The sequence below is a fragment of the Zalophus californianus genome, chromosome 4 (genome assembly GCF_009762305.2).
Source record: "Zalophus californianus isolate mZalCal1 chromosome 4, mZalCal1.pri.v2, whole genome shotgun sequence".
In the NCBI taxonomy this organism is placed as follows: domain Eukaryota; kingdom Metazoa; phylum Chordata; class Mammalia; order Carnivora; family Otariidae; genus Zalophus; species Zalophus californianus.
The window spans coordinates 75,270,056-75,290,197 of NC_045598.1; the positions used below are offsets into that span (position 1 = coordinate 75,270,056).

Sequence of the window (20,142 nt, forward strand, 5' to 3'; positions counted from 1 at the left end):
GCTCAGTCTAAACTTTATTTTCAAGTCATCTCTGGGCCACACTGTTTTGAAGAGCTGTCAGATGAAGTTTCAGACAGTGCCCAGACAATATTACTCTTTGAATCCCAGAATGCTAGGATTTCACCCATGAGTAAGAAAACCCCACAGGCTGGCTTGTCTCCCTGTCCTCTGCATTCCTCTCCCCAGCTCAAGCCCTGCTCTACCTCAGCTTGACGTTTCAGGTTTCTGGCTCTGCTCATCTTCTCTTCCCACAGAAGAGAGCTTTCAGGAGACATCCTGACAGAGGGAGTTCCGTGTGGATTTTTAAACATTCAACTCACCATTTGGAAACAGCAATTACTCTTCCTTCCTCTTTTCAAATGGCTACACAAATCAGTTTGCTTTGGGAGCTGGTTTTATTTTGTTTTGTTTTAAAGTATTGCCCAATTCCTTTTCATGGTGCTTTTTCTCATTTTGTGTCATTTCAACTTTCCATTGGCAAAGCTGTAATTAAGAGTCCCACTTACTATTTTATGCCCCATCTATGTTCTTCTGTTCCATTTGAACTTTTTCTCTGAGCCAGGTTAGAGTACATAGCAACTTTACTACACAGCAAGACATTTTTAAAGTAAGTGATATGTTACAATGAGCATTTAATCTGTTCTAACTTAATTCTTTTCACTGTTGCGTTACATTGCTTATTTTCCTTAATAAGAGTACAATTTAGAACTTTGGAATTATTATTTTGCAATTCTGTTTGTCAACTCAGGTTAGATTGTTTTCCTTTTTCTTTTTGCTGGGGAACTAGAACAAAGGTAATATGTTCCACCAAGTTTCTTCTTTTGCTGCAGAAACTCCTAGGTGCTGGGTGTCATTTTAGTAAAAGGTCTAGATTTGGACACTGAATATGAATGCCTTTTCTCATTAACAAGTACTTAGAGAACAGCATGAAAAAAATCTCCCCTAGGAAAAATTTTCCTGACTTTATACTGATTAGAAATCTGGACTAAATTCATTCATTCATTAAAACATCATTCTTGACTGCCTACTATGTGCCAGACACTATTCTAAATGCATGCAATACATCAGTAACCAAGACAGATAAAATGTCCTGTCTTTAAAGGGCTTATATTCTAGCAAAGGGAGATAGATACTAAACAAAAAGTACATATAATAAGTAAATAATAAGTGCTGAGAGGAAAATCATAAAGCAAGGTAAGAGGAATGGGTAGGCATGGAGTTGCCATTTTAGATAAGCTTGTCAGGATATGACATTGGGAGGGAGGGATGCAGATCATGCAAGAACCTTGCAAATCACTGTAAGGATATTGCCTTTGCTCTGAGTAAAAAAGGGAGCTATCACAGGGTTTGGGCAAAGGCATGAGCTGATTTGTCTTACATGTTAAAAAGCTCACTTTCACTGCTGTTGAGAATAGCCCGTGGGGAGGGATGGGGCACGCGTGGAAGCACATAGACTAGTTAAGTGGCTAAGGAGTTAATCCAGGAGGGAGATGATGGTGAATGGAACCAACGTGTGACAATGAGGTGTATGTTTAGAAGGTAAGCCAGACAGCATTTCCTGGTGGTTTCAACGTAAGTTATGAGAGAAAGACAGAAGAGTCAAGGATGACTGACTCCAAGGTTTTTTGTTTTTGTTTTTTGTTTTTTGTTTTTAAGATTTTATCTATTTCTTTTAGAGAGAGAGAGCAAATGAGCATGAGTCGGGGAAGGGGCAAGCCGACTCCATATTGAGTGTGGAGCCTGATGCAGGGCTCCATCCCACGACCTTAGATCAGGACCTGAGCTGAAACCAAGAGTCAGATGCTCGACCAGCTGAGCCACCCAGGCGCCCTGACTCCAAAGGCTTTTAGCCCAAGCAACTAGAAGGACAGAATTGCCATTTACTGAGAGGGCAAAAGCTGTGTGGGTTGCATAGGTTTGGGGGAGAAATCAGGAGTTTGGTTTGGAACTTGTTAAGTTTGAGATATCTGTTAGAAGTCTAGGTGGGAAAACCAAAAAAGTAGTTAGAAATGCAAATTGGAGCTCAGGAGAGGGAAATACGCTGGGAATATAAATATGGGATTGTTGGCATAGAAAGGGAATTCAAAGCTGTAAGAGTGGATGAGCTCCTTGAAGAGAGTGAGCCTGGTGTCTCAGAAGACCAAACAAGGTAGTTTACCAAAGAGGAGGGAGCAGTGGTTGGTGTCTAATACTGCTGAGAGGTCAGTTAAGGATTCAGGGCTGTATTTAGCCAAGTGGAAGTTGTCAGTTACCTTGGCAAGATCAGTTTCAGTGATGCATTGGCAGTGGAACCCCTTTAGATTGAGTTGAAGAGAAGATGGGAAGAAAGGAATTGGAAACAAGGAGTATAAACAATTCGTGTGAGACGTTTAGATGCAAAGGCGAGAACAGAAATGGAGTGGGGAAGGCAGGGTCCGGAGACATTTTATACCTGAAGATGGAGGAGAAAATCACATTTTTAAAAAGGTTGATGGCAGCCATCCAGCAGAGAGGGGGAAATTAGTGACATAGGAGACAAGGGACACTTGTTGCCATGAAAATTTGAGACTGGATGAAATTGGGTGCAAAAATGAAGAAACTGGTTTTCGATAAGAACGTGTATAGTCCACTCCTCGTGGTGGCAGGCAGGAAGGCAGAGGATATGGGTACAGATCCTCACGCGGTTAAGTTTGGTGTTTTTTAATACTTTTTTTTTTTTTTTAACTCTCCCCAGTGAAGAAAACACAGTCCAGGGCTACCAAGTGAGGAACCCTGGCTTGCCTAGATAGACAACCTTAGTTTTTTCACTCTATGAATCCATTTTAGAAGGGAGAGGTCCACTTCTCCTCTTTGTGGTTAAGACATGTACCCTTAATTTTTCTAGTTTCAATTTCACCATACCATTTCTAATTATAACAGTCTGGCAATTTCCCTTCCTCTTTGGACCTTGTGTTACGTCAAGAGTCATGGAGAGTCACCCCGCATCCCCGCCCAGTTCCATTTCCCCCACACTGTTCTCCTCCCTCTACCTGCTCACTCCTTTCTGATCTAGTCTCCAGCATTTCAATTTCCTCAGCTGTGAAGAAAGACGACAATTTGCTCTCTACCTCCAAGGTTGGGAGTTTAAATAAGTCTAAGAAGTGAAATGGTTTTAGCCCATCTCAAGTAACAGAAAGAAGAGGAAAGTGGGAAGGTCAGACAGGAGAAGAGGGAGGAGACCACTGGGTTTTCATTTGCTTTGACTGAGCCCCTACTCTACAATTTCAAATCATGATATGGATGTGAGCTCCCAGATGTTGCCTGCTATGGTGGCTGTAAAGTTTAGAGGGTCACAATAGTTTAAGAAATTGGGTGGCTCATTCGGTTAAGTGTCCAACTCTTGATTTCAGCTCAGGGTCCTGAGATCGGCCCTTGTCTGGCTCCACGCTCAGCATGGAGTCTGCTTCTCCCTCTCCCTCTGCCCCTTCCCCTGCTCTCATTCTCTCTGTCTAAAATAAATAAATCTTGAAAAAAAGGAAATTGGGTCACATTTATACTATACGGACACACTTATAGTAGGTAACATTTACTGAGCAATGCCTATGTTCTAGGCACTTAGCTGAGCCCTTTCCATATGTCAGTTAGTTCTTGGCCACACAATAACTTAAGATATGTATCGTTCTTCCCATTTCAGAAACCAGGAGGTGAGAGAAAGAGGCTCAAATAACTTGAAATTTTGTATCCCTTCAGCTGTTCAGCATGACAGCCACTTTCCAAGCAAATATAGTCTGTATTTATTTATGTATGGTTATGCAGGTGTATCCAGATTTAGCCCTGTGCCCCAGGACTATTCTTCATTCTACAAGGAATTCATCATGATATTATTCATAAGCTACCCCAGTGTATTTGCGATCAATTTATAAAGCTTGATTTCTGCACAATATTTCAAAAACATGTTTACAGATTATTGAAATTCCTATTGCTTACCACCTGTTGGGCACTCTACCAGGTGATAAAAAAAAGGAACAATGCAATCTGAGCTTCTCCAAGGAGCTCAGATTCTTCTCTATAGGAAAGTCGATTGTTCAATCATTCATTCATTCATTCATTCATTCATTCATTCATTCATTCATTCAGTATTACTGAGTGCCTCAGGGCATGCCAAGTGCTATGGTTTAGGTAAGCACAAATCAACCTAGAATTACAATACTTACTAAAAAGAGATGCACATATTATGGCCTTTATCTCAAATGGTCCTTTCAGACAGTATTTTAAATGCTTACCTCTAGAGCCACTTATAGGCTGTGTGAACTTGAGCTAATTACATAACCTCTTCAAGCCTTTATCTCCAGTCCTAAAAAATGAGGATAGGAATAGTATCTATTTCCTAGGGTTGCTGTGAGAACTAAAAGGGAACATATGTAAGGTACTTAGAGCGGTGTCTGGCTCTGGTTGTTATTATTAGTGTTATTACCAGGTGCTAGAACGGTTGCTGATTCCTGACCATCACAACTCAGCAAAGCATAGTAAATGCCCTCTGTAAGTTTCTGTTAGACACAACTTCCTTGAAACCTTATTGTGTCCCCCCATCCCTGTAGACGTATCTGGAGTAGCCTCAGATTCCTTTTCTGTCACATTCCTTAATTTTGAATCCAATGTCGTATCTGTTATTGTCCTCTGCTGTCCACTTCCTATTTGTTTTCCTTGGGGCATAAGGAAAGCAGACAACTTTTTACATCCTGGACCATCAGAGTGATCTTTCATTACTTGTCATTGGTAGAGCTCTTACCAATTTTACCTTTGAAAATGTTTTTATTGCTGGGCGCCTGGGTGGCTCAGTCGTTAAGTATCTGCCTTCAGCTCAGGTCATGATCCCAGGGTCCTGGGATCGAGCCCCGCATCAGGCTCCCTGCTCAGCGGGAAGCCTGCTTCTCCCTCTCCCACTCCCCCTGCTTGTGTTCCCTCTCTCGCTGTGTCTCTCTCTGTCAAATAAATAAAATCTTTAAAAAAATGTTTTTATTATTTTTCTTGTCATCAAAGCAATATGTGCTCAACATGAAAGCAATGCAAACACACAGAACTTTGTAACAGAAAGTGGATGGCCATAGTGACATCACATCCAGAGATAACCACTGTTAACTGCTTCTTACATGTACTTCCAGATTTCCTCTAAGCGTGTGTCTGATAACATGTATGTTTTGAGACAAAAAAAAGTGCAAATACAAATGGGATCATGCTATCTATATTGTTCTGTGGTTTGCTTTTTTCACTTATAGGTTTTGGACACTCTTCCATGTACAAGTAGATTTATCTTATTTTTATTAGTGGCTACGTACAGTTTCCTTTTACAGATCTAGCAGAGCTTGCTTAAATAGTTTCCTACTGGGATTTGGTTATTTGACTTGTACACTATTACATGTTTTTGCTGTTACAAACATGCCTGTACATATGTTTTTATACACATGTGTAAATATTTTTGAAACACATCATTTTTGCATATATAACCCTGAAATATAAATTCCTAGATGTGGAATGACCTGGTCAAAGAAAACACACACTTATTTTTTCCAAAATTGCCAAACTATCCTCCAAAGGGATCTGCCCAACTTGTACTCATGCATATAGTATGTGTGAATATCTGTTTCTCCACATTTGACAGTTTTCTGATTATTACTTTTTTTCCCCTCAAATTTATACCAATCATGAAATCATACTTCTCTCAGATCTAGAATCATAGTTTAAAGCCCAGGGAAGATCAAAACATGGAACAAAGTGTTTTTACAAACAGCAAACCATTCCAAATTAGTTATAATAGTGGGGTGTTTTCAATCAAAATATTATACCACGAGATGTTAACAGTTTTTAAAACTGCTCTAACCTCCCAGATGAGCAAATCTGGTACTGTGATTAGATCACTTACCACACAGCCCCTGCCCACACACCTCCTTCTTGGCCGGGTGTGTGGAATAGGAGAGACTGCTGGCTCGTGAGGGACAGGGCAAGGAAAGTGAGAACGCAAGGGGTCAGAAGGGCTCAAAATCTAGTGTCGTGTTGTAACCAGTCTAGAACAGTCCCTTGAGCGTGCTCTGGACCTCTGTTCATACTCCTCCCTGCCAGGGCTGCCCTTCTTCACTTTCAGTGCCTGATCCACAGGGGCTCACTACGCCAGGGTCCGTTCTCTTCCCCCTCTTCTCTCTGAAGCCCTTTCTGAAACCTTAGAAAACCACTTTTTGTAAGGCCTTGCTGTATCTGAAGACACACCTTCCTGAGCGCCCCTCCCATTTTGTGCAGCATGTTTACAAAGAACATTGACACTGAGTAAATGTTGATTGAACATTCACTGACATGGAGAGATCCTGATAGAGATGAGACTTCCCATTGTTCACAGAAAAGGGTGGATTCTGATAAAAGGAGATACTAAAGTATCGGGCTGGGACCATTTGTCTTGTTATAAACCTACAATTCCGAATAGTCTTCCTGGCCTTATTTCTTTATCCCTGCTTCTCCCCACCCACGAGAAAGACGGGAAATACATTTCCCTCGTACAACAAAAACAAGAGGAGAAACTATCAGGTTGGAAAACACCTCTCAGCAGAGGACAACCTTTCATCTGCCTGCTTCAGACACAAGACAATTTTGGCGAAAAAGAATGGGGAAAAAAAGAGTAGACTCGGATTAAAACAAGAACTGACTCTCCAATAGATCTTTCATAGCAGAGACGGACCACATGAGGCTGGGTAGCTATTCGTTCCAAGATAAAGTTGTGAGTGCCCCAAATCCGAGGCAAGGACTTTCTCCTTGGGTTGGAAACTGCTTAAATGACTTTTACCGCAAATGTCTCCCTACCACTTCATGGCATTTCTCCCTACGTCTTAGTATCAGAGTTTTAGTCAAAAGGAAAGACCCAGGAAAGGCGAAGGTTGCTGATCTTGCCCCGCTCCCGCCAGGCGACAGCGGCAGCCTGGCACGGCGCCCTGTTCAGGTAGGCGTTTGACAGGTAAGTCTTTCGGTGACCGGCGATCTTCCCCGCCCCATGCACCTGCCTGGCGTCTGGCAGCCTCTCGCCGCCAGTCCCCGACCCGGGGCCACCTAGCCCGCCACGCAGCCGCCTCCGGTGAGCCTGGCCCGCTGCGGGCGCGGCCGTGCGGCCGGGGGAAAGTGCTCGCCGTCACATGGAGGCCCGGGCCCGCCCCATTGGCTGCGGCCGAGCCAGTCGCGGCGCTCGCTGGCTGCGGTTGGTCCCGGAGCTGCAGCGCCTGCACGGGCCCGGAGTCCATGTTACGCTTTGTCTAATTCCCCCCGTTACAGAGTCATGTGCTGCTGCTCCCGTCGCCGCCGCTGTCGCCGCCCGTGGTGCCCCGGCTCCTCCGCCGCGCTTCGAGGTGGCAGCCGCGGGCGGGGCCTCGGGAGCAGGGTCCAGGGCGCCGCGCGCCTTCGCCGCCCCGGCGCGTCCCGGTGCAGCCGCCGCCCGCCGCAGGTGATGCCGCCACCTCCCGCCTCAGCATAAGCCGTGGCTTGGCGGCCAAGCTGCCCGGGCTGCCCCCCAAGGTTGGTGCGCGCCTCTCCGGGGCCGGGGCCGCGCAGGTGGGAGCCGCCCCGGAGGCGAAGCGCGCCCCTTCCCCGGCGCAGGCGTCCGGCCCCGCGGCGGGAGCGGAGGCTGCGGCCGGGAACTCGCCGCGAGGGGCGGGGGCAGGGGGGGGGGGGGATGCGGGCGGCGCGCGAGTCTGCGCTGGGCTCCCGTCTGCGACCGCCTGAGCCCAGAAAATTGTGCCGCTCGGAGCAGCTGGAGCGGCGGGCGCCGCGGACGCCTGCGCCGGCGGCGGTGGGCCCTGGGAGGGGAGAGTGCGGACTGCCTCCCTCCTGCTCCCCGTCGCGCGCGCTCCCTCCTCTCGCCCCCGTCCGCGCAGTCGGGAGGGCGGGGAGACCCGGTTTCGGCTCCGCTGATTCCTCTCGGAGGTGGGTGTTTGGTGTCTGGCCTTGCTGGCCGGGAGCCCAGAAGGTGAGCCCTTTAACTTCTCCAGAAACGCCTCCCCCTAGCCCGCTTCCCGCGCCGGGTGGGTTGGGCGGGGAATGAGGGCCGCGCCCCGCCCCCCGAGCCGGAGGGAGGGAGCTGGGGGCCCGCAGGTGCACCCTGCCCGCCGCGGGCCATCTCCGGGTTGGGTACCGGTATAATCCGCTTCTAGCTTGTTTGAAGGCGTGGGCACTTGGGAACGGGACTTCTGCTCCTATCCTGGCCAGGGTCTTGGGAAGGAGGATTGGGGGGAAGTTGCTTCCTGGAGGATTGATAGAGGCCTTCCTCTTAATGTCCCCCCTAATTTGGGGTATCCTTTAGGGATAAAGAAATTAGGGTTTTGGCTTTAGGCGGGCTTTGTTTTTTGTTTTGTGTTTCTTAAAAAGCCAGCCGCAGTGAAGAAGAGCTGCTGCAGGTTCGAGGGAGGAGAGGTAGGTCCCTGCTGTAGAGGAAGAGGTGGGGATTTGCGGTTCCAACGGGCACGCAGTTGGGGGGTTGTGTGGCAGAAGATGGGGAGGTAGGGCTTCAGGAAGAGAAAGAAACGCAAAGGTGAGAGCGAGCAAGTACTCAAGCGGTAGGCAGAAAGATGGAGAATAGGTACTGGGGAGCCCTAGCCAACCGTGGGGCCCAACTTGAGCTACTTGTACTCCTACATGGTTCCCTCTGCTTTGCAGATTTCTTCCTTTCCTCTTCCTTGAATTTGAAAAATATTTCTTGTTGAGCAGAGAAAGCTATGAGGACCTATTTTGAAGGAGATACAGGAGTAAAGACCTAACTTCTGGAAGCTTTCCTTAGATTTTTTTTTTTTTAAGATTTTATTTATTTATTTGTCAGAGAGCACAAGCAGGGGGAGTTGCAGGCACAGGGAGAAGCAGACTCCCCACTGAGCAGGGAGCTGGATGCAGGACTATCCCAGGACCCTGGGATCACGACCTGAGCTGAAGGCAGAGGCTTAACGGACTGAGCCACCCAGGCGTCCCTCCTTAGCTCTGATGATAAAATTCCATCCAGGCAGCGTTTATTGAGCACCTATTTTGTGTTCTGTGCTGGACTTTGAAAGAGTCTGCACAGGCAAGGAATTCTTGTCTGCAGTAATGGTGAGGGCTGTTTACCTCATGAACAACCAAAGGGCACAGTCCGAGTGCCAAGGATGACAGTGATTCAGACCTGCCCCACCAGAGCTTTTGGGACCTCTGCTTTTTACTGACCTGTGGGAAGAATCCTGCACCATAACCAGTAAATGAGGTCTTTAGACAACGTTTCTTTTTACTGTCCACAAAATACTAACCAAACACTTACCATCAGCTAGGAGAGGGGTAGAGTTGTCGCTTCTCCTGCCTTCCACATCAGTTGACTAAAACCCTGTTAAGATGCCAAAGCAAGAGAGAGGAAAGATCCTGAGATGAGTTAAAGTAAGGATCCAGCAAAGTTGATTTGGAGTGTTTGATCTCTATAGGTTAGGTCGGGAGCCTCCCATAAAACGATTAGGTAATCCATGGAGCTGGAAAAAAAAATTCCAGATCTTGAATTGGCATGGTTTATTTCTATATTTGAACATTTTATCTTAGATTTGTCTCATTTTTATTGAGGGTTTGTGTGTACTTTGTTGATTAAAACTTAACACATTAGCAGGTGGAAGAGGAGACTGTCCTTAGATGACCCAGTCCCCCAGTCTCTTCTGTTACCATGTTGAGTAGTTGGTGATGCAATGAACGGGGGGGAGGGGGAGGTATGGAGCCACAGTCACAACTTTTCCTCCTTGCCAAGGTTTACAGAATTTTTAAAAACTTGGTCAGAGGGGCGCCTGGGTGGTTCAGTCATTAAGCGTCTGCCTTTGGCTCAGGCTCAGGTTATGTCCGGCTTTCCTGCTCCACGGGAAGCCTGCTTCTCCCTCTCCCACTCCCCCTGCTTGTGTTCCCTCTCTGGCTGTGTCTCTCTCTGTCAAATAAATAAAATCTTAAAAAAAAAAAAAACAAAAAACTTGGTCAGAACTTGGCCTTTTCCCCTTGACTTTTACATTGTGCTGAGCTTTTTTGATTAATTTTACAAAATTTTGATGTGTTTGTCTTGTCCCAGTAGCTAAATTGTTTTGGTAGCTATATGATGGAAGTTAGACGTGGTTCAATCCCAGTCACGTAGGTGGATTGGCACTACGTATGAAGAAGTCAAACTTGTTCAAACTGTGTACTCATGATCACATACGTTCTTGAAATGGTAGTTGGTAAGGGATTTCACATATTTTCCACGTGTAATTGGAGCTGATGTTTGACATTCTAAGAAATACCAGACAGGATTTATTGAGCGCTAGCAGCAAGCAGAGAACCAGAGTGGATGCTGTGGTTCCTTACCGAGGAAGGAGAGGATTCGTGTACAGATCGAGGGCCAGTAAGACAGGTATAGGGGAGGACACCAGCAGCAGCAAAGGATTACATTTTTCTCAAAGGTCAAGGAATACTGAAATGGAAGGGTTTTTGGAGCCAGATGAAAGTGTTTGTGCTTTGGGAAAAGGGGAAGGAGCATGTGTTAGGGGAAGCAGTGAGCTTTGTCACAAGTCAGAGATAGTAAATAGGTTTGCCTGGCTGGAGCAGAGAACATGACTGATGAAGGCAGGGGGAATCTAGTTAGTGGAAAACTTGAACCACAGGTCAGTGGTGTTAATCATTTGCCTCAAGAAGACTGGTTCTCAACAAGGGGTGATTTTTGCCTCCCAGCAAACATTTGGCAATGTCTGGAGACATTTTTTTGGTCATAGCTGGGAGGCAGGTGCTACTGACATCTAGTGGATAGAAGCCAGGGATCCTGCTCAACATGCCTCCTGCCATGCCCAGGACAGCCCCCACAACAAAGAATTATCCTGGTAAAAATGTCGGTAGTGCCAGGGTTGAGAAACCCTGCTGTAGACAGTAACCAGAAGGGTCACTGTGAAGTGAAGTTACATCTCAGAATAGGCCTTGAAGGGGGTGGTTCTTGACACATGAGGAGGGACGTCAAGGTTGGGAAGCCAATCTAGGAGACTTCTGCTGTGCTCAGGCCTGAAGTGATTAGGATCTGGGCAAAACCTAATCAGAAGAAAAGGGCATTTTCAAGAGATTGTGGCAGATGAGCCAGCAGGGCAGTATAATATTGGGTAGGTGGGGAATCAGAATCAGAATTGGAATTGTAGAGAGGTTCTGGTCTAACTTCTTTAGTAAATTCTTGCACTTGCTAGGCAGCCTCTATTTAAAAAACCCCAGAAACAGGGAACTCTGTACTTATGAAAACATGTCGTTGTATCTTTGAACTATGTATGATTATTATTTGAGCTGAAGACTGCCTCCTGGGAACTTCCCACATCAACAGGACAGCCCTTTGACATCTTTCACAAAGAGAGTATGATGTATCCTTCCCCTTTTCTCAGTGCAAAATAGTCCACTTCTTTTCATAATCCTGTGTGGGACATGGTTTGTAGATGTCTTATTTGTCAGCATCTCACATGGGGAATAACGGTGTCTGGAATTGAATACGGGAATTGAAATGTGTTCTGGTCAACAAAGGGTACAGTAGGACAGCTGTTTCCTGAAACCAAGGCATAAGCATCTATTTACTACAACTTAAACTTAAAAAAACTGCCTTTTTAAAAAAAAAAATAGCATGTAGCTAGCACAGATCCATGCATAGGTTCTGTCCAAACAGAACATCCAGATATTTGTTGTATGAGCTGCTGCATCCTTGTATTCATTGGGCAGATTTTTGTATGTGTGTGAAATCGAATGGAAGTGTTTTGGTTTGTTTTTGTCCATGTTCAGTGCTATCCTATTTATTTTGGTCCAGTCTTAAGGTCTTTTGAGATTTTAAAGTCTTGCTTCTGCCTTCTAATCCTATGAGAGAGGAGTAGAGGATGACTTAGCCAAAAGCTTTGTAGCCGCCTGTATTAATACTGTGTGCAGTCCAGTAGTTTGGCACGGTTAGTCCCATTCCGGACCTGGGGTGCTGAGTGATGGAGGTGAATTCCAAGGGTTGACTGGCCTGTAGGGGCTTCTGAGAAATCTGTGTTTGTGGTCAAACTACATTGCATTTAGCTTTTGCAAATGTTTGCACCTGTGATGCCCCTTTGAAATTATTTGAGTCTGTTGCAAGCTTCTGAAATTAGTACTCCATCCTCTGGGGTCTTTGTAATACTGTTTAGACATCTGGAAGAGAATTTCTAATGTTCTGTGTAAATCTGAAGCTTTCCAGATCAGAGTTGCTTTTGAAATTTGTGAAGAGGTAAATAGGATAAGTGGTACTGAAAAAAACACATATGAACTTGGTTCCCACTCGGGCCAAGCTTTTTTTTTTCCTTTTCTTTTTGTTAGTACGCCCAAAATACTTCATTACTGACAGCTTTACATTTGGGGAAGGAGAGAGGATTGGGGATTAGAAACAAGCGTTTTTCCCCAGAATTGGGGTTTAACTTGTCATTGGTATAATTTCATACTTACCAGATTTCACATGTCATCTCTGAAATGACATTAGGAAATCACCATGCTCAAGTGTTTTTTGAAGCAGGCAGTTCAGAAAGAACTTAGTGCCAAGTCCCCTAAATGTTCTAGATCTATTCAACAAACTAGATTTAAATAAATTATTTGTTTGGGGTGGTAGCCATCTAACATCATTGAGAGCGCTAGAACAGAATTCCAGATCTCATAGCTAACCTGTGCACCTTCTTTGTTAGGAATGTCCATTGTGCCCTAATCCCCCGCTGGTGTGTTGTCTGTCCAGATGGTCAGTCTGTTTGCTCTCCCTTCCGTTCTCGTCCACGTGGGACACCTGTCCATGTCCTCTGGAGATGAGGGATTTTCCTGAGAGAAGGGATGTTTTGTGAAGGTATGAGATTTCTTGAGAGAGGAAAATATTGGAAAACCCCTAGGTATTGTCCTTTTATACTCTTAAGGGCTGTATCAAACTTGAAGTCACCTTGGAATTAAGGATGTGATGTACTATTTGAATAGAAAGGTAGAATTTTATAGAAGGTATCAACACTCGAATTTCGTAGATGAGAAAATCAAGGCCCAGGGAGGTGATGTGACTAGCTGTGGCTTACACGTGAAGTGACAGAGCAGGCATTAGAATTCATCGGCCTTAAAGACCACAAATAAAATAAAGGCTAAGGATAAAGATTTCCCCTCTGCTTGGAGATGTGTAAACAGTGGGTCCCTCAGGCCTTATTTGCATAATTGATCCAAAAGAAGGAGCACACAGTGGAGTTTCTAGGTTTACAGATGACAGCAAGCTCTTCTGAATTATGAAATAACTAACCAATGGGGATTTACTCCAGGGAAACCGTATTAGGATATGTGAGTCATCAGAAGATTTGCAGGTGAGTTTCTCTGGGCAATAGGAGGTCAGGTACTAAGAAATTATGGAACTGTCAGAGGGTGGTGTTTTGGTGGCAAGACCCAGGAAAGGACTTGGAAAACACTTTCACAGTGTTGTCCCAACTTGCTCTCGCAGATTAAAAAAGACAGGAAATGCTAAGCTCCATCAAAAAGATTTTGAAAAAAAAAAAAAAAAAAAAAAGATTGTGGAAACCAAACAGAAAACAATCTTATTTGAGTTTCCACTGTGCTTTGTTCAAAGCTGGGGCACCTGACTTTAGGAAGCACCATGGAGTTGGGACAAGCAATGTAATGGTACCTAGAAAATGTAGGCATTCCTGCTAGAATGGAAGCTCCACAGGACAGGGCCTTGCCCATCTGCTTTTCTGATAAAAATATTGGGATTTTTAGTATCTGGAAAGAAGATCGGGAGATGTTACTGAAACCCATGAAACCACACGGATAAGGATGGAGGAACCTGGAATGTTCACCTCATCCCATGCCACAACCTGAAAGTGGTATTTCAGTTGCCCGCCTCCTTGTCTGTTGCCCCGGTACCTGTCCACGTGGTGAGGGCAGGGGCGTATCTGTCTTGTTCTCCACTGATTTCCTAGTTCTGGCACATGGCAGGCCCTCCGTTCATGTTTGTCCCCTGAAGGAAGGCCCAGAGAGGTGTACCTTACAGCTTTGTAATACCTAAATTCAGGATGAAGGAAAAAAAAAAAAAAAATACGGCACCAGTTTTCCTCAGCCCTGCCTGGCTCTCATCCAAGTCAGCCTGGGGAATATTTTAAAGTTACTTGAGCCCTAGGTATTGAATCAAAATCTCTGGGAGCGGAGTTTCATTTTGAAAAGAGCTCTCTCTGGGGGCACCGGGGTGGCTCAGTTGTTAAGCATCTGCCTTCGGCTCGGGTCATGATCCCAGGGTTCTGAGATCGAGCCCTGCGTCGGGCTCCCTGCTCCGCGGGAAGCCTGCTTCTCCTTCTCCTTCTCCCACTCCCCCTGCCCGTGTTCCCTCTCTCACTGTCTCTCTCTCTGTCAAATAAATAAATAAAATCTTTAAGAAAAAAAGAAAAAGGAAAGAGCTCTCTCTGCCCCCAAGTGATTCCATATGTAGAGCTGAGACTGAGAACCACTGTCTTACAGAGCCTACACAAAGGCTGGGTACTGACTGAAGACACTCTCAATAAGGTTTCGAAACATTTGTGGCTGACAGGCTCACAATTAGTTACTAAGACAAACATGGAGCTCTAAGGATACATCTGTATCCTTGGAAGGTGATGACCAAGACACTGGATGGTTCACAGTGTGGCCCTTCGTGCTCCCATGAGGTGCTGCATCCCTCACCGGATGGCATAATGGGGCCAACTGGAAGGCCATTCCAGAGGGGGTCCGTGGTGACAGTTCCCCAGCCTAGGGGGAAAGAAAAGAAGGGAGGCAATGTGGCAAGCTTTTCAGTTTTGATTTTGATGCTGAGTTTATTCCATTTAAAAGGTCTTTTTAAAAAAAATCTGGGTTCTTCCTGCTTTGAGGTATTACTGTTTTTCCTCTTGTGAAGGATGGTGGTGGTTTGGTTTTTCCTATCATTTCTTGGTCGCCTAAGCCCTGGCAATTTTATGACAGTCTTCCTTTCAGATTTTACTAGTCTGAAATCAAGTCTGGAACAACCACTGCTCTGAGGTTTTCAAGATGTCCGTATCCTCTTGTGGATACCTGCTGCTGGGCACGGCTCATGCATGTCACCGTTAGATTCCATTATGAACATTTCTTAAAACCCTTTTTACTTTCCTCTTCTGCTTGCTGGTAACAGTTAGGAACATTGCCAGAGAAGGCTTCACTTCCCCAGCAACCCATAAATTCCTTTGCTAAATCTCCACGTCAACAGATCACCAACACTGCAATGAATTCTACAAAGCAGGAGAAGAAAGGAAGTGCAAGACAGCCATTCTCTCTGAAGGATGTTGATCACCCAAGAGCTGCCTTTCCAGATCTCATGCAATGGAGACAGGACAGGTTCATGCCCATCACTTCGGGTATGAAGTACCATCAGTCAAAATTCTCGTCACTGATTGTTCCAAGCTTAGTTCTAAGAAGTATTTGAAAATTAAAATTCTTTGGAAAATGTTCTCCGTGATGCTACCCAACTGATAAGCTTTAAAAATCAATTTATTATTAGATACAGCTAGGTTTTTTTTTTTTAACTTAACTGCTCAAGAAGCAATTGGACGATTTGTGGAATACCCCAAATTAGTGCTAATAACTATTTATTAGGCATTTCCTGATTGTCCAAGCCTATGCCCTGGAATTTACATGCATTCTCATTCAATCCTCAGAGCAATCCTGAGTGGAAAGTGGACTACTCCCGTCTTACAGATGAGGTAACTGAGGCTTGAGAGGTTATGTGGTTTGCAAAAAAACCAGAGGTGGTGGAGATAGAATTTGAAACTACACTTGTCATTTCAAAGCCGGTTCTCTTATCTACTGTTCTCATTTCTCTTGTATTTCTTTGTATTCATTTTATGATACCTATTCATATTCTTGCCAAAAAAACAAATAAGAGAATGGGACTTTGAGGTGCAGAGGGACCTTACAACCTGTCTGGCTCGTGTTCCTCATTCAGGGATCAGATCTGAACCTGGGAACACAGGCTGTGAAGAGGGGATTGTAGTGGTACCCGGGTCTCCTGGCTTCCAGGCCCGTGTTGTCACCAGCGCAGTGTTCTCAAAAGTACCAATCAGAGTAAAACCACTTGAGGTTAAGTTTATCGTAGAACTGAGAGAGTATTTTAAAATCACCTGTTGTGGAGACTTCTCTAGCCCTATTCTCCTGTCCTCAGTGTTGGTGATGGAGTGCCACCTGTAGTGGTATACGTCGTAGGAGTATAATCCTCAGGAGATAGGACCTTAACAGTGACTGCTGTCCATAAGTATATACAGACGTAGCTCGTGTTTGTAAGGTGTTACATCCAAGTGCTTGCTAAATTAATGCCATAGCAAACATCTGCACTGAAACAATAATCCTATCTGTGTCCGCTAAACAACGAGTCAAATCAATATCCATATACGTGTATCACATATACATACTCCATTTATAGATGTATTCTACTCCAGTATAATCACTTCAGGGGATTGAATTCATTCTTTTAGGATTTCTACTTCAGCGGTTTTATTTTTCACACTAACATTCAGCCAATAATAAAGTACAGATCAGGAGAGGGTCTGCAGTGTTAACACAGCTTGCACAAACGCACCCCCATCCCATGCACACACACCCCCAGAGAGGGAGGGATGCTTTTCTTTCTCTTTAACCTAGTTCTTTTCAGATGTCTTTCTATTATGGTACATTTTCCTTCTCTCTCAGTTCTTTTCCTTACACATTATTTGTATGTGGCAAATTCTGTACGAAGCCAAAACTTTGTAATTGTATCTGTAGTTTCTGCACTAACCAGAGGGAGACTTAGAGTTGGAGGCCAGCCTTGCCCTGGGGTCTCAAGCACATACCAGGCACTGCCTGAAGTAGGCCTCTCCGAAGATGATTTGTGGCAGCTTGTCCTCAGCCTCAGGGTAGGGTGATCAGGAGGGAGTGGGGTGGACCTGGGCTGAACTAGAAAGTGCAGGTCTGTCTAAAGGGGCTCTGTTTAGCTGATCTGTTCAGCAGCCAATTGTTGCCATATGGGAATGTGGGCAAGTCTTGCCAGATCTTCTGATTTTTCACTGTAAGCCAGAAATCTGGATTATTACTTTAAAATCTCCTGATTTTAAAAGATTGGCTAGCTCAACATTTTAAATAAGAACTTCCTGCAGACCAAACAAAATGGCTTTGTGGGCTGGATACAGCCTGCAAGCTTAGGCCCTTAGAGATAGATAGCCCTTAGTGGCCAGGTAAACAGAAGGGTGGGATGTGAATAAAAGCACAGTACACTTTGACAGTCAGTTTAAATGGAAACAGATCAAAACTTGATTTCATTGTTCCGCGCCCGGTCCCCCCACCCCCATACACGCACACAGCAGAAAAACAACAACAGAAGCCCCATACTTGTAACAATTTCTGCCCTTTAAATTTGTTATATCTGGAGTGAATGCATTTGAAGGGTTGTCTTGCTTGAGGAGTAAGAGATTCAGGGAGAAACGTGTAGTTTGGGAATGAAGCAGCGAGGCCAAGGTGATGCGGGTATGGGGGCGAAGGGGGCAGGTGGGCCCAGGAGTAGAGACTGAGGGGTAAGCGCCACTTGGAGGTGAAGAAAGATCATCTACCCCCTGAAGATAAGGGAAGAGGAGCATTTATTTACATCTCAAAATTGATTTGGGGGTAATAGAGAGGAGAGACCAGAAGAGTCCTTACATGAGAAAGGGAAAACTGTGACCCGATAAATGTTTGGAAGTAGTGTAGAATCTATGTGGGTGGGCAGAGTGCCATTATTTTGCCATTCCTCGTGGGTGCGCATTAATTTGTGTTGCGGCTTCTGCAAAAGGAGAATTGGAGTGGAAAGGAAGGGAAAGAGTTCCCGTCAGAAAGGAGAATACAGAGGCAGGAAAAGAAGAGACCGCAGAGCAGCTGATAACCAAAAGGAAACCAGGAGAGCTGGCCAATGTCCGCCCTGCAGAAAGTTGGCTATTGTTGGAAGACAAACCGCAGCGGCATCCTAGGGGGTACACCCGGCAGCCCCCAGCTCCCACAGGGCTCTGGACTCCAGCTTGCTTTGCTCATGGAGGGCTTGTGTGCTCAGCACGACTTGGAGCAGCCCCCACAGTCCCTTAGTGTGAAGTCAGCGGCAGCACGCCGGCAGCTGCCCAGTCGGGGAACAGCGGGGGCTGGGTTTCTGCCCCTGCTCCCTGGCGGGGCGCCCCTGTGCAGGGCACGACCTCAGACGTGTACTGTGACCCGACTAGTGCTGCTGTCGTCAGTTGTATCTGCTCTTCTGGGGAAGAGCCTGCCTTCGCTTCCTAAGAATGTGTCCTATACATGGCCCCTCTGAGAGGAGGAGAGGTGATCCTTGAGCAGATCTCTGTTAGGAGCTGAGGCTAGGCTCCTAGCCTGAGGGGATTTTTAAGAGCATTGTTCTCTTAATCATCCCAAGTATAGCACATTGTTCCTGGAATTTCAGCATTTTCTGGGAAAGGAATCTTTTGATTCATCAGCAGGTTTTATTCCAGTCCCTGGGACTGTCATCCCTGTGTGAGCTGAACCATGTCCCTCTCAGCTGGTGTAACTTTAAAATTTTTAATGTTTTGGTTGCTTTCAGAATAAAAACCGCATTTTTAAAAATGTGCCCCCCCCCCCGCATTAGTTTAATGCAATGAAGGTCTTTGTTTTTGTTTTTGTTTTTTTTTATTATGGAAGCCGGTTTGCAGTATTGAGAGAATGGGTGCAGATTTCCTTGCTCTATTGCTGGGAAGAAGAAGAATTCTTCAAATTCCACTGTTTGTTCTTCCAGGGACTCTAGTCCACAGATGGAAATCCTGGAAGATCCTACCAGGAAGTGAAACTTGTAAATAATCTTTGTCCTGGTTTGGGGCATTATGGATAAACAAATTTATACGAGAAGTCTTCTTGAACCTTCTGATAAAATACACTTGACAAACACGATCTTAGAGACCAGTTCCATTCTGGAAATAATAATAGGAAACATTTATGTAGTATCACACGTACTGGGCACTGTTCGGAGTACTTCGCATGGAGTAGCTCATTTGCTCCACCCCCGTGCTGTGTAGCCTAGGACACTGAGGCCCAGTTCCACAGGCTGGCTGCACTTCTCCATGACCTTGAGCAGCTGAGGGACTCAGGGCCATAATACTGGCAGTGGCAGAGCAGTGATGGGAACCCGGGCCCTCAGTGGCTTCAGGATCCATGCTTTTGAGGACTGCATTACTGCCTCTTGTGCTCTCTCACAGCAAGGATCACAGATTTGCTTCCCACATCACCTCGGCTTTAAACTCAGGATCGAGATTGGATTTGAAAAAAGAATGACAATTTTGCTCGTTCCCCAGTCACTCCTCCCCAAACCGAATGAACAGAGTTGTCAGGAGACAGTTTCCATCCAGGAACAGAAAGCTGCAGATCTTCCTGGAACGGCGTGCTGGCATACCGCACAGACCCTCCTCAGGGCTGCCGCTGGGGACTCGCTGCTGCTGACAGCCCTCACCAGAATTGTTTTTAAGAGCACAAAACAGTTTTACCTTTATCTTTACAACTAGTGGATTTGGAGTGCTTCTGAGAACATTTTGAAAATTGCTTTTCGCACTTAATGTAAGGCAGTGGGAGGGAGGACCATGGATCTGGGGCTTGAGGACTTGAGATCTGGTGGTGGCCCCGGCTTCTGCTGCCTGTGGGGCCTTGGATTTATTTCACGTTGGGTTTCATTGGATTTCATCTCCATGGGAATGATGGAGGGGATAGTAACGGCAGTATGACTGCTTTGAGAAAGAGCAGGTCCTATCATACAGGACAGTTGTTTGTCAACAACAGTAGCCGTATGTGTTAGGCAGTGAGGGGACCATCGTGGCCTTCGTGAGCCCTGGAAGTCATTGTCCATGGGTGAGCGGCGGGGGTGATGCTTGGGAGTACTCGGGAAGGTTTGTGTTGATTTGAACGTCTTTCCTTTCCTGTTCTCTCCTTACCTGTGTTACAGTGTGGATGATCGTGCGGGTGTCAGCTCAGTTTCTGGCCCAAACTTTCCTTTTCCTTGGCTTTTCCCCCTCCTACTTTGGGCTCGCCTCCAGTTTGTCTACAAAGTGCCGTTTGTTGTAAGGGTGAAGCAGGCGATTCTCTGGGCAGCGACACTGTGGCTGTAGGCAGTGACTGTAGTTCAGAGCACAAAGTCAGGCTGGAGTAGGAGGG

General features: G+C 45.6%; 2 protein-coding genes across 8 annotated transcripts in view; one reads left to right on the forward strand and one right to left on the reverse strand.

Moving 5' to 3' along the window:
* Positions 1–4,976: 4,976 nt before the first annotated feature.
* On the reverse strand, positions 4,977–7,265 carry LOC113930175. Its single transcript, XM_027607306.2, has one exon. It carries the CDS (start codon positions 7,233–7,235, stop codon positions 6,849–6,851), a length of 387 nt encoding a protein of 128 aa, XP_027463107.1. The 5' UTR covers positions 7,236–7,265; the 3' UTR covers positions 4,977–6,848.
* Positions 7,266–7,313: 48 nt separating this feature from the next.
* The window catches only part of LRRC8D (leucine rich repeat containing 8 VRAC subunit D), a 113,501-nt gene continuing 100,672 nt past the window's right edge, over positions 7,314–20,142 (forward strand). For 3 of the 7 annotated variants that reach the window (XM_027607269.2, XM_027607261.2, XM_027607278.2), the window contains exon 1: positions 7,314–7,506. The gene's annotated coding sequence lies outside the window, so the exon portion shown is untranslated. Of the gene's footprint in view, positions 7,507–7,724; positions 7,958–8,230; positions 8,401–20,142 lie in introns of those variants that run through there. The other 4 variants (XM_027607247.2, XM_027607250.2, XM_027607254.1 and 1 more) reach the window with 4 other exon arrangements.